The sequence below is a fragment of the Pagrus pagrus genome (assembly GCF_965226575.1).
Source record: "Pagrus pagrus genome assembly, chromosome: 24".
Lineage (NCBI taxonomy): Eukaryota > Metazoa > Chordata > Actinopteri > Spariformes > Sparidae > Pagrus > Pagrus pagrus.
Window position 1 is genome coordinate 14328858 of NC_140206.1, and position 12706 is coordinate 14341563.

General features: G+C 40.8%; 1 protein-coding gene across 5 annotated transcripts in view; it reads left to right on the forward strand.

Moving 5' to 3' along the window:
- Positions 1–12706, forward strand: part of LOC311253423 (interleukin-1 receptor accessory protein-like 1) — a 289743-nt gene that overhangs the window by 275306 nt on the left and 1731 nt on the right. For 4 of the 5 annotated variants that reach the window (XM_084347376.1, XM_084347375.1, XM_084347377.1 and 1 more), the window contains 2 exons: positions 6831–7001; positions 10278–10322. In XM_084347376.1, the coding sequence (XP_084203502.1) occupies positions 6831–7001; positions 10278–10322 (216 nt within the window). The remainder of the gene's footprint in view (positions 1–6830; positions 7002–10277; positions 10323–12706) is intronic. The other variant, XM_084347379.1, reaches the window with a different exon arrangement.

Consider the following 12706-nt stretch of genomic DNA (forward strand, 5'->3'; position numbering starts at 1 on the left):
TGATCTGTGATACCACAGTGTTTGCTGTTTAGTGGATGATTTCTAAAGCGCTTTACACTGCTGTGAAAGCATTCCTTCCTTTCCTCAGAAGGAATCAAATTCCCAGACCTGAGCAGTATCAGCGCTGCTCTGCGTGCATATTTATTTTTACTCAGAGAACACCTGGGCTATTTTTCATATCTTAAAGCCGCATGTGGCACTATTTTTATGTAAATACGCACCTGTTTTATCAGTCGAAACGACACAGAAAAGAGCCTCCCATCGTTCCCAACTCAGAAATTCTGTTGTCAATTTCAGGGAATCTTCTCAACCCCGCTGGAAGAGTCAAATCAAGAAATTGTATGCAGAATATTGTGTAAACGGCCTCCTTAACAGCAGCAAACAAATCAGCAGTCTTTGATGTGGCTTCTTTTCTTGTCAAATTTGCATCCTCGTACAAACTAATCACAAGCCAGCCTTGCAAAAATGCTCACGCTGAGTGCTGTTTCCTGACATCACAACGCGCAACTTTTGGGTAATGAAGTTCAGGTTTTCAAACGGTTCCCTCACGCTGCGCCTCCGAGCCCCCGACAGGCAAAGTTGCCGAGTTTAGCTTTAAAAAGAAAACGCGGCCTTGATCACTTAAACACTGTGAATAAAGCAGCTCCTGGTGATGTGCTTTGTGTTTCCGGGTACATTTGGTTGTCGAAAACCAGCGAAAACACAAAATAATGTGAATGTGAAAAGTGTTAGATATTTGTCAAGTTGCAAATATGCCATCTGCTGCTCAGTATATCTTAAAGTTATACATTACTTATATCTTTTGGACCCGTGCACCTGCTGTGATTTGTGCTGTTTCATGTTGTTCACGTCTAATTTCAAAGTGCTGATTACCAGACTTCTGCTAGCGGGCATTCAACCTAATATGAAGCCCCTCGGTAGCAACGGGTATGATCCTAAATCAGGTAACGGAGAGTTGTAGTGCTTTATCTGAGGTGTATATATTATTCCGTCCAGCCTGTATATTTCCAGAGCAGCTACAATGGAGTGTGACAGCAGAAAATCTTCACTGTGGTGTCAGTCCCTCTGAATAAAGCAGCAATGGCAGTGTCGGGGAGTGAATAAAGAAAAGGCCATTGTACACAGTGAAACAGACTCTCCTGTTTACCGATGCTTTGGCTCTGCTTTTTGCACCCAAACAAGCTGCCAGTTTTTATTTATTGTGAGCATCCTGCTATCGTGAAAGGATGAGGAAGAAGGAAGTGAATTATACATCCGTGATTTCGAAAGGCTACCAGCTGTGCAGAAGTTTATAATACTTCCAGACACAATTTTACAACTCTGAAAAGCATTCAGGCCAATGATTATTTTATTCTTTATTATGACGATTGTAAACAGTTAACAGTAGATTGTGACAAGGTGAGGCAAGCTCAGAGGACACGGCTAACCTCAGATGTCAGATATTAAACAGAATTCTGCAGAAAATAAAGAGGGGTTTGGTTGTGATTCTGCATATGTACAGCAAAAGCTGCTGCTGGTGGTTTAACACGTACCTGCATGCAAACTGCACATGAGCAAGTGCAAGAGTGAGAGGATACTTCGTTCTGCTGAACACTGTCTATAAAGCAAATCCAAACACAGTCCCTGTGCCAGACAGAAACATTAACTCTGAGGCCCCATCAGCAGTAGTAAAAGAGAAGGGAAAACAACTGTGATTGGGCCTGGTGGATGAGTCTTGGTTTGAGAATGCATCAAACTGAGACAAGGAGCAAGTTTTAATTTGATTCCCCTGTAATGAGTCTCTCAAGCAGCAGTGCAGCAGTGAATTCAGGGGAAATGAGATTAGTTCAGAGCGGCTGAGGGACTGTATGTAGAGGAAAGAAAGACAGCGGGAGAGTTATGAACGTTAAAAGGTAAAAAGTATTCTGTACCCTGCTCCTCTCCTCATACACTCTCAGCTCTGCTTAACTGTGATGGCTGCTACATCAGACGTTTCAATGAAAGTCATTACCTCTGGCTGTGTTGGGCTTCCGGCCCCGGAAAGCAGAGCTTTGCCGTAATGGATGGCCCAGAGGCAGTTGTGTTGAAAAAGGGAGGGAAAAAAATGTCGGGCCTTGAACTTAATGCCAAACAGCAATTGTCTCCTTTAATTGTGCCACCCGAGTGAGTGCTTGAAGAGAGAGAAACAGATTTTCAATTTGTTCTCCAGTATAAGGGGATCAGGTTCAATAAGACACAGCACGCTGCCTCCGGAGCTCTCGGGAGACCCCTGATACTTTCCCCCACGCTGCGGTCGATTAGATCACTTCACTGCCACCTCTGACGGGCACACGTGCGCACGCTCGCACCTGGAAGTCATCTCTGACTACCAATGATAGCGTACCGCAGGTGAATGGTGAAGGATAACGGGAACCAAACTGGAGACGGTTGCCAGTTGAGCGGAGACAAAACAGTCGCTAAGCATTGGCAGGAGGAGGTTAATCGAGATCCCATCTCTATGGTAACCGCTGCACTTACAGGGAGAAGTAGCTGCATGTAAGATATAGTTGCACACACACATTTTTCATTAATAAAGCCCCTCAAGCCAGAGTCTCGGATGCAACGGGGATTTTTCTTTTTCCGCAGCATAAATCTGCACACACTGCCAAGAAAGTGCTCGTGCTTCATTGTGGCCACTCGAAGAGCTAATTGAACGCCTGCCTCCCTCTTCTGCCAGATGTAAAATTGTAAGCTTTAAGTAACAATAGGAGGGACTGTCAGCTATTTGTCAGCAGCGCAATTTAGTTAAAGACCACTCAGTTGTCACATTGTGTGGGTGTCACTGGAATCAATAATAGGCTTCACGATGACAACAGCCGAGCAAGCTTGTCAAGGAGGTGGGAACTCATCAACACTCCGCCATAAATACGAATGTCAGCGCGGCGTGGAGTTGCGAGGCTCCGTCTGCGCTCGCTCTAGTTTGGTGATACTGAGCATTAATAACTGTAATGTATCCTGTTAAATTTGCATATTTAAGATACAGCGGTAGACATGTAGTTGCTCTTTTGTAATCGAAAGGTCAAGTGTTGGCTCGTTCCAAAGTGATGTTTTCATATTCAACAGGAGAAAGACAACAAATTAAAAGTTTACACTAAATAGCTTCTGTGTGGGTGAAACATTGAATATGACATTTACATATATAGACACTTTATTTTCAGAGTATAAAAATGCCTAATGCCTTCTTTCCTCCTTCCTTGAACAAACTTTCTGTACGTCTTATAGCGTCCTATTTACTAAAGAATTGATTAGTCCTGTAAACTATCATCAGTCGCAGCCCTGTATATGCTCAGTTGGCGGTTTATTAGTTTCACCTAGCTGAAACTACTGCAGTGTAAAAAGAGCAGTACCTTCATGTTCAGTTTTTGTTAAAACTGTTTGAGAGCGGTGTTTAAGGTAATTCTTTTGGCTGTTACATTGTGATATACACTAATATTTAGTGTTCCCCATTTTTTTAATGACAGTAGACTAGACTGCACTTGTTTCAGCGTGTGTACCAAACAAACTAACAAGTGAGTGTAAATGCAAAAAAAAAAAGGATTAAATATAATAAACACAGAGTGCAGTAAATCATACTGTATCTCTAAGGGAGTCTACTCTCCGCTGTCTGATGCAATGCCATATTCTTCTGGCTAAATTAAATTATGGAAAACAAAATGGTAAAAAGAAGTGCTCAGCTACTCATTAGCAGTCCACCTCATGTGCTTATGCAGCTTCCGAGTTAAGTATGTGTGTTACCTCCAATCTACTCTCCATTAACTGTAATGGAGCCCAGAGATATCCCAGAGATTACGCCTCCAACTCTCTTGGCGCTCTCCACCGCGAGTTCAAGAGTTCACAATCTAACTGTGGGCTCTCTATGCACATGCATATATTTCCCCACCACCCCTCCCTCCCTCCCTCCCTCCAAGTGCATTGAGTGCCAGGAGAACCTTCACAGTCGGCGTGTGGGACGGAGGAGTGCTGGATGCAGTTTTGGAGGTGCTTTGCGCCCTCAGATACACCTCACCCGTCACCTGCAAGGAGTGACTCCTCAAGATGCAAGACGAGGGTCATTCCGCCTTCGAGATTCACCCTCTGCCTCTCCCTCTCCCTTATCGCTCTCTCTCTCTCTTTCCTCACTACAGACAAGTGACTCAGCTCCACTGAAATAATGCTTGATCTGCCTACACAGCTTTCATTTAAATGCTACCGGAGAAAAACAGAGCCTGAGATTTATGTCACCGTGAAGCAGAATATAAGCCTCAGAGTTAGTTATACTAAGTGATTATGAGGTTACATTTCAATTATTTTTACATGTCCCTGATGCTGTAAAATGAATTGCACTTTATAAAAACGAGTTAGATTAATTACGTGGTGTCATGTACAGAGCAGTGAGCACTTGCCAAATATCAAGATTACCCAACGGGGAGTGAGTGAATCTTGTTGACAGTCTCATAGCCCCGAGAGAGACAGGAGTGTAAAATGGAGAGGATATTAAAAGCTTCAAAAAATAGGATACAGCACTGAGAATTGATCTTAAAATCCCTCCTCTTGAACCCCATCTGCTCTACTTTCTTTTGACCCGACTCTCTCATCCTCGGGTCTTACTCTGTGTAGTCTCGACAGGTCACCTCACAGCTTTTGCACTGCAGGTGGCCACAACAAAGCAAAGGGTACAGATTCGTAATGAAGGCAGGAACTCATAGATCCAAACGCCACTCGTGCCTCTAATGAGTTCACCTCAAAGGCAAAGGCTATGTTTACGTTAGCCTCCACCCTCAGACTATGGCAGTGAAAGAAAAGTGTAGAGGTGCACTGATTGCAATTTTTTTGGCAGACATCTTTATAACCCTTCTGTAATGAAAAATGTAATTGCATATTGATAATAGAACAATGACTGTTAAGTAACCCTTGAATTTGCTCCAAAACTGCACCAGGTTACAGGACCTTCTTTCACTAAAACAAATTTCAAAATAAAGCACTGCATTACCTCCATTTACACAGTGCATACTGGTATAAACTGGACTGTTATTGTGGAAGATAAAAACAGAAGGAACTTGTCTGTAATGCGCTGCAATTGACGTGAGCGAATAAAAAGTTTGCTGGTGTCATTTTATATTCCTAAGTCTAGCCCGCTGTGTTGACTTTCCCAAAGCACAGTGACATTTCCCAAAACAAAACCAGTGCAACAAATCTATATCACAACACAGCTTTTAATCAACTGGAGTAACGTCCTATCTCTGCTCCACTCTGTGTCCATGTGGACTGCGAAACCTGAACAGGCAGCAGAGGAGAGGAGAAAAGCCAGACTGTAAATGAGAGAAAAATGCAGTAAAGACTCTCACACTGAGCTGGTATTAAACAAGAGCACATAATTAGGGTAAACTATATAAACTATTTTGTTACTTCCTTTCAGTTTGGGCTGGCAGTCCCATATGTGCTGGTATGTGTATAAATTTGACCAGAACAGAATGGGACATATCTGACACTGATTGGCTGATCACCAGTCTCTATCTAAATGCGAAACAAAGGCAACTGGACTCTATATACTATTAAAGATGTTTCACCTCTCATCAGAGGCTTTTCCACTTCTAATGGACTGGTGGGGAATACAATTGCCACAGTTGTCTTTGTTTGGCACTAGACACATACCTACATATACTTTACATACCATGACCTGGATGACTGAGAGCTGTCACAGACAAAGTAGGTGAATAAAATCTTCTGAAAACACTGAAAATTTAAATTATAACACTATCCATAGGGACTATTTCTATGGCAGAAAGTCATTCCAGTGAAAATTGTTTGTTGTGGATTATCCTATCTAACCAGGAAAACACAATCATCCGTTTCACACCAAACTGGGAAAAAGTGGAAAAATATGAAGTCGACCCTGAAGTAAAATGACTGAGCATGTCTCCAGTAAAATGAGGCTGCAACGTCCAAAGAAAGTCCGGTTCAAGGACCACATTCCTCTAATTGATGAAGTGGTTCGCAGCTTGAAGCACAACATTAGAGTTGAGCTGTTACTTCACGAGCCAGGAGCTCTTATCTCCTTCTTGTAGTAGTCGGGGGCTCTGGGATACCTCACTTCCATGTCTCCCACCCTCCTGACTCATTGTACAGAAGTGCTCCAGCTTGAGAAGAAACATTAAAGTCTTCCCTCACTTCTCGCTTTTCCGTCTCTGCACTCAGCCCTTTCAAATTCGTCATCAATCAGAGCTTTCATGTGGGTGATGGAGCCATGCCATGCATTCGGCCTAGCAGGCAGCATTGGGCATTTAGCTCAGGCTGGAGTCTAATTTGTTTTGCCTGCAGTGGGCAAAGTAGCTATCAAGGTAACATTATTCGTCAGCAGGGATGGAGCTGTAATGAAAAGCACTCAGATGGGCAGAGGTGCCCAGAGGTCAGTGTAATGGAAGCGTCCTGTCTCAATGAAGTCTCCCAGTGAGTGAATAGCTCTCTGTGCACCTGTATGAAAATAGATTGTGAGCATCTGGGGTGTAGCAGCACATAACCTTGCTGAGCAAAGCAGGAAAGGTTATGTTCAAATCATAAAACATATACGCATTTAATTGAAGCAAAGTGGTTTGGGGAGCTTTTTAATGCCACACAAGAAGTGATGCAAGTATTAAAGAGAACGGACTTCCTTTTATTCAGTTTGCTGAGATCAAGGCTTTGTTTTCTCCCTCTGCCCCTGCTTGATAGCAGGGGTTATAAAACTAAAGAGTTTGAAGGATCTGAGGACAGACCTCGCTGATGTGCCTAGTGAATAACAGGAGCTATAATATTTTACACATCTCCGTGTCTTATCTCCCCCTCTCTACCTGCAGATAACAAAGACTACGACGCTTACCTGTCCTACACCAAAGTGGACCCGGACCAGTGGAGCCAGGAGACCCGAGAGGAGGAGCGCTTTGCCTTGGAGATCCTCCCCGACGTGCTCGAGAAGCATTATGGGTATAAACTCTTCATTCCAGACAGGGACTTGATCCCCACAGGAAGTAAGCTCTCTCTCTCACGGCGATGTCACGTTGTGTCGAATGTTGTGTCGCTTGGTGTTGCTCGTGTTGTCAGTGCAGTGGTGACATGCCTTGTTTTGTGGTTTTCTGTTTTTGCATTTGTGTTGTGGCGTGACTAGACCCGTAAGACCATCATTGTTTTAATCTGATCATTATGAAGCAAGCTTTTTTCTCTAACTGCTGGCTGAACAGAAGTGGATCAGTTTGATAAAAGGTGGCAATTAGGGGTTCTTCAGTTGACATTTTTGTGGGGAAAAAAGAAACTAAACAAAATTAGAGGGTAGGTTTTTAGATGGAGCTGCTGATAGCAGTCTCCACTGATTTTTACCTGCTTGTTAGCAGCATATTATTAAGGGGGAGAAGTTGCAATTATGGCACATGGCGACACAGCTATCACATTACCATAAGAAAAATCCGAAGACCGTTCTGAACAAACAGTTACTTTTTCCCTAAAAGCAGTGATTCCGAACCATAGGTGTTGCATGCCAGGGGGTACTTTTGCAGTTAGGAAGCACACGCACAATTATAATTTGTTGCTGGATAACAATAGGCCGCACAATCAAGGCAAAAAATGTACCTGCACACTGCCGTCTTGTTCCCAGTTCTTCTGCATCGTTTTAATTGTCTTCCTCAGGTAAAGCCTGGCAACAGGATAGCAGTGTGTGGATATTTTAATCCCTGTGGTGGTTTTATAGTTGCCAGGGGGTATGTGGAAAGATTGTGTAGTAGCTTAACTAATTAAAAAAAAAATGAAATTACAAATTATAAAAAAAAATGTGTCACAGCTGACTCAATATGTGAGTCAGCTGAACACCATGTGTTGTGAGTGAGAGTGCATGAAAAGTAGTTAGCAAGGCAGCAGAGAGTTTGAAACCGTTAGAATAGAAAAAAGTACCGGTAATATATATAATTAATAGCATAATAATGGAACAAAAAGTTAACTAAAAGTAATGGATGAGCAGTTTATATAAACTTGTTTCCTAGAAGTAAGCAGTTAAAATAGCAACAAAAAAAAAGAGTATATTAATGATTGTAACAGGGAGCTAAAAGTATTGGGTAAAAAGTTGAAGCCATTAGCTAAAAGTAACACCAAAAAACAGTTTAAAAGTTAAAAGTAACAAAATAAAGAGAATTGTAGTTGAAACGGTACGCTAAAGGTTACAAAATACTGCTAAAAGCTGCAGTTGCACAAACGGCAGTTAGAACAAAAATATACCCCAACAATGGCATTTTAACTGTATGAAATAATATGGTAACAATATCCTCTTTTATGTAATTAATAGAGTTGGACAACATCCAATTGAAATGAAAAAATATGTCACATAACGAGTGATTTTAATGAGGGCTGTAGGGTTTCATCTGATAAGGAAAGGTTGGGAACCACTGCTTAAATTACCTCCAAACAATGATTCCACTTCTATGAAACCTGCCATCCATGCGGTTATTCAAGGAACTTTTATGTCATAATAAGAATATTTTGGGTCTTTGTATCATCCCAGTGTTCTTGGCAGCACCTCTGAGGAACTCCTGAAGTTCACATTGTGTCCATGCTCTGCAGGGAGGCCGTGTATTAAGAAACTGGGTTACAGATCAACTGATTAGATGGAACAATGTTTAATGAGTCCGATACTAAAAAAATTAAATATATCGCTAATAATTTAATATAATCACCTGACAAAAAGAGTCAGATAGTTGTGAGGAGAAGACAATATAACAGAAGCTTAATTAATCTCTTAACAGATAATGGTAATGAAAAAGTGGTCTAATTACAGTCTGCACTTTCTGGAAGATGAGTAGATAAATCACACATGACTTAATTGGAATTTTCTTATGAGTTGTTGAAAAATAACTACATACATTTACTCAAGTACTGTAGTGGGAATGCTGTACTTGAACAACCAGTGTTTGACAGCGATGGTGACGAGTTAGTATGTAGTATGTAAAGTATATGTAAAGTAATAAAATGGTATGTAAAGTATATAAAATGTGCTCCACCTCCACTGGATGCAACATTTAAATGTCATTGCATTTCAGTAGATTTTGCAGAAAATGGCTAACCACTTTTTAAACTCCTCCCACCACAGGCTGTTGAAATCACAAAATGTAATGTACCAACTGTTGAGTTCAGTCTCTGCAGACGTGAATGGGGAATTATGAAAACCTATACATTATGGTTTTAGTACTAGAAAAGGTCTGCACTTATTAGTTGGTGCTTTATGCGCTCAAGTATTTAAAGTGCATTATCTGCACTATGTATAGCCGGTGGGAGGCGTAATAGCCTTTATTACACATGCAGCATAATTGGTAGAAAGAGCCGACCCTATTATTACAGTCTATGTTCCTGATCCAGCTCCATACTGCATGCTGCTGTATAGTGATGTCAGCTGCACAACCAAACAGCTCTTTATGCATGGACATTAATGCATGTTTTGCCACAGTATATACTTCTAATGGAGCGTCTCACATGCCCCCGTGCTTATCTTTGATTAACCCATCACGCGGATGAGTTTGATAATATCATTATGTTGTTAGCCTCCATTTGAATACTTGCATCTGCCTGTCTTCCCGCACATACCGCCATTACTAATTATGTTCCTCTTCAGTGGCGTTGTGCCAAGGTTATAAACTGAATCCCTTGCTGTGATTATGTGCTCGATGCGGGGGGACTGTTGTAATATGGGAAAAATGGCATAAAAATGCAAGGATTGAGAGGAATCTAAAGAGTGTCTGTCGCTATTCCAGCTCGGTGGCTTATTGTCACCATGTATAAACATTTAGTTCCCATTGGGAACGTATTAGCATCTCAACAGTCGATATAATAAAGCATAATCCACAGCTGTAGATAAACAAAGTTTGGCCATTTGGGGCTTCAGCATGTGTCAACAATCCTTCTCCTGAGCTGCTGATAAGTGTTATTCCACAGTATGCTGGATTAATTTTTAACTACTCACCACTCTGATAGATCTCTAGTGTATGTTAAGTATTTTTTGATATACAGCAGCAAATGTATAACCTGGCTGAACTCCTGCCACACAAATAAACGGCTTTTCCTTGTCTTTTTTATGCTACATGTCCCATATTAAACTGGAATAAACTGGTCAGCGCGATTACCGCCACACAATCGCCAGTGGAACATCAGTTGTACAAACACAGTTTATGCCAGAGCCATGTCCCCACATTGACAGTTAACTGTTTCTTTTTAAAATGCTTCTCTGCAAATCTCCTGATCTTACTTTGAATGTAAATATCTATGTTTAGGTTTCACCAATGATCATTTCCAGGATGACACAAGACTACTTAGAGGTACTTTCTCCACAGATTTTTAACGCTCGTGTCAACACACACTGAATTTCATAACAAAGCAGTAATGTAGAGAGTTTTTTGGTAACACTTTATATTTTATATATTATGAATAGGTCATAGTTTGTATGGCTTTATAAGTTGTTACTAATGTTTTTATTAATGGTTAATAAGGCAGCAGCCTGGGATTGCCAGGTTGTCTTGTCTATCCTATTACTGCATTATTAAACCATTAATTCACTATTCCTAAAGCCATTATTTACAACTTGTAAAGCCTTTATAAAATTAAATGGTTTACCATCATTTCTTCCATTTTTACTCACATTTACATGAATTACAGATTAGTTAGAGTTTTTGTGTTTTTCAATGTGTTTAGAAAATTAGATGCGTGAGGTTTACTGCATCGGAACTATTCAAACAGATTTTCAGTCCCAGAAATAAATTAAAAAGGTTTTGTGGTGTTTAAACTTTAAAGCTACACATGGTCCACCTCACTGGACATGAAATATTTTGACTGCTTTCCACCTGGAATCTTTACTTTGTGTGAAATTCAGGTATGAGGCCTCATTCAGACCAAATCAGGCGTTGCAGTGATTAACAACTCCCAGGACAGGGTTTCTCCCTCTGCACTAAGTTTCCAGAGTTTTCCTCCTCTCCTGCTGCTGCCGTCTCCTTTCAGCACGATGTTGTTTGAGGCACCGAGCAATGTAATCAAGTTCTACAAGAATGAAATCTAAAACCCAGAAACAAGTTAGCATTTTTGAACCTCCGGTTCCCTCATATCGAAGTCCATCAGTATTCAGTTAGGCGATTAATATAAGATCTGTGGTTATTAGAAGCTTAAAAGATTTTCATGTTTTATCCTCCGATATAAAGAACAAAGCTAACTGAATTTTGAAGCTTTCATGTGTCATCACACCAAAAACATGGAAACTCATCTACTCACTGGTCCAAACTTTCCAACTCTTACAATGATCACTTCATAGATCATTCATACTGTTAAGTGTGTGCTGTATAGTGTAGTCTAGTAGGAAGCTTAGTGGTGGTGACGTTGATGTCATGCAACTGCGATGTAGTTTTTTTAATAGCCTAACATAACACCTGATTTGATCTGAATGAGGCCTGAAAACAACCTATAAAAATCAGTTGAGTTCTGAGTTGTGACAGAAAGGGGAACAATGTGAATGTCATGATGATCTATATCTATTTATGTAATGTCTTATGATATGATATGTGTGAAAGGTAAACGTTCACGGCATGTGTGGTTTGCAGAATCACACAGTGCCAAAATTGGCTAAATGTGCTGCATTTCTGCTGCATGAAAGTCTGAAGTCAGGATTTCCTCAGCTGGTAAATTACAACCTCGTTGTAAGTCAGTTGGTTACTGTTGAAAACCAGAGATTAAATATGGAGGAAAGACGGCCACAAAAGTTTTCACGACTCCCATAAATGTCATTCTAGCTGCTTAGCTCAAAGAATTAACTCCAAATGCAACTTTAAATCTCTAATAACGTGTTATGAATAGTGCTGAATACCAAAGTAACACTGTATAATATATGTAGGTAATTTTGCTTTGCTGACGAGACTTCCATGCACTTCTTCATTACAACTGCACTACCTGGAATTTAGACTTCTGTTACAGTTTATTTAGTAGGAAGTTGATAATTCTGGCAGTCCATCATCACAACAGGCTTTTTCCTTTTTGAGACAAACTATTTAGAGAGCAGGCTAACAGTGATTTTCTGCCTCCATATAATTTAGTGTTGATTTTGTTTTTATGTTGGCAGGAATCAATTATTACACATGCAACACTTTGATTGTAAAGCTTGTGAGGTCTCTGAAAGGAGGAATTTAATCTATAAAGCTATAAAGTGTTACCAGAGCGCACCCCAAGAGGGCAGATTTACTTTCGGTTCAATCAATTCAAAACATAAAATGGAACTACGACTCATTAGCTAATTATATAGTATCCATTTATCCATTCCAGTTTGTTATATTCATGAGATAAAAGAAAAACTTGTTTTTTTGCCTGATTGGTTTGACCTAAACCGAACAGGCTCGAGCCCTGCAGGAGAGCTGTAGCTCCAGGGACACATTGTGATGAATTACAGCATGAGGACCAATTACCAAACAGCAGAGATTGAGTTGTCATGTCGAAGCAAAGGGCGACTTCAAATCCAAGTTTACTCTAATCAGGTCCCTCTCATCGCGAAGCCTCGGGCTGAGCGTGACATGAAAGACCGAGTTCATTCCCATGGAGAGGAGGACGGAGAGGAGACGTGGCATTTGTTTGCTTAAAAAAGACCTGCGCGAAATTATTCACTCGCACACTCAACTTAAAGAGAGAGGGAGGAAGGAACATAGAAACGCAATTTTTCCTCACACAT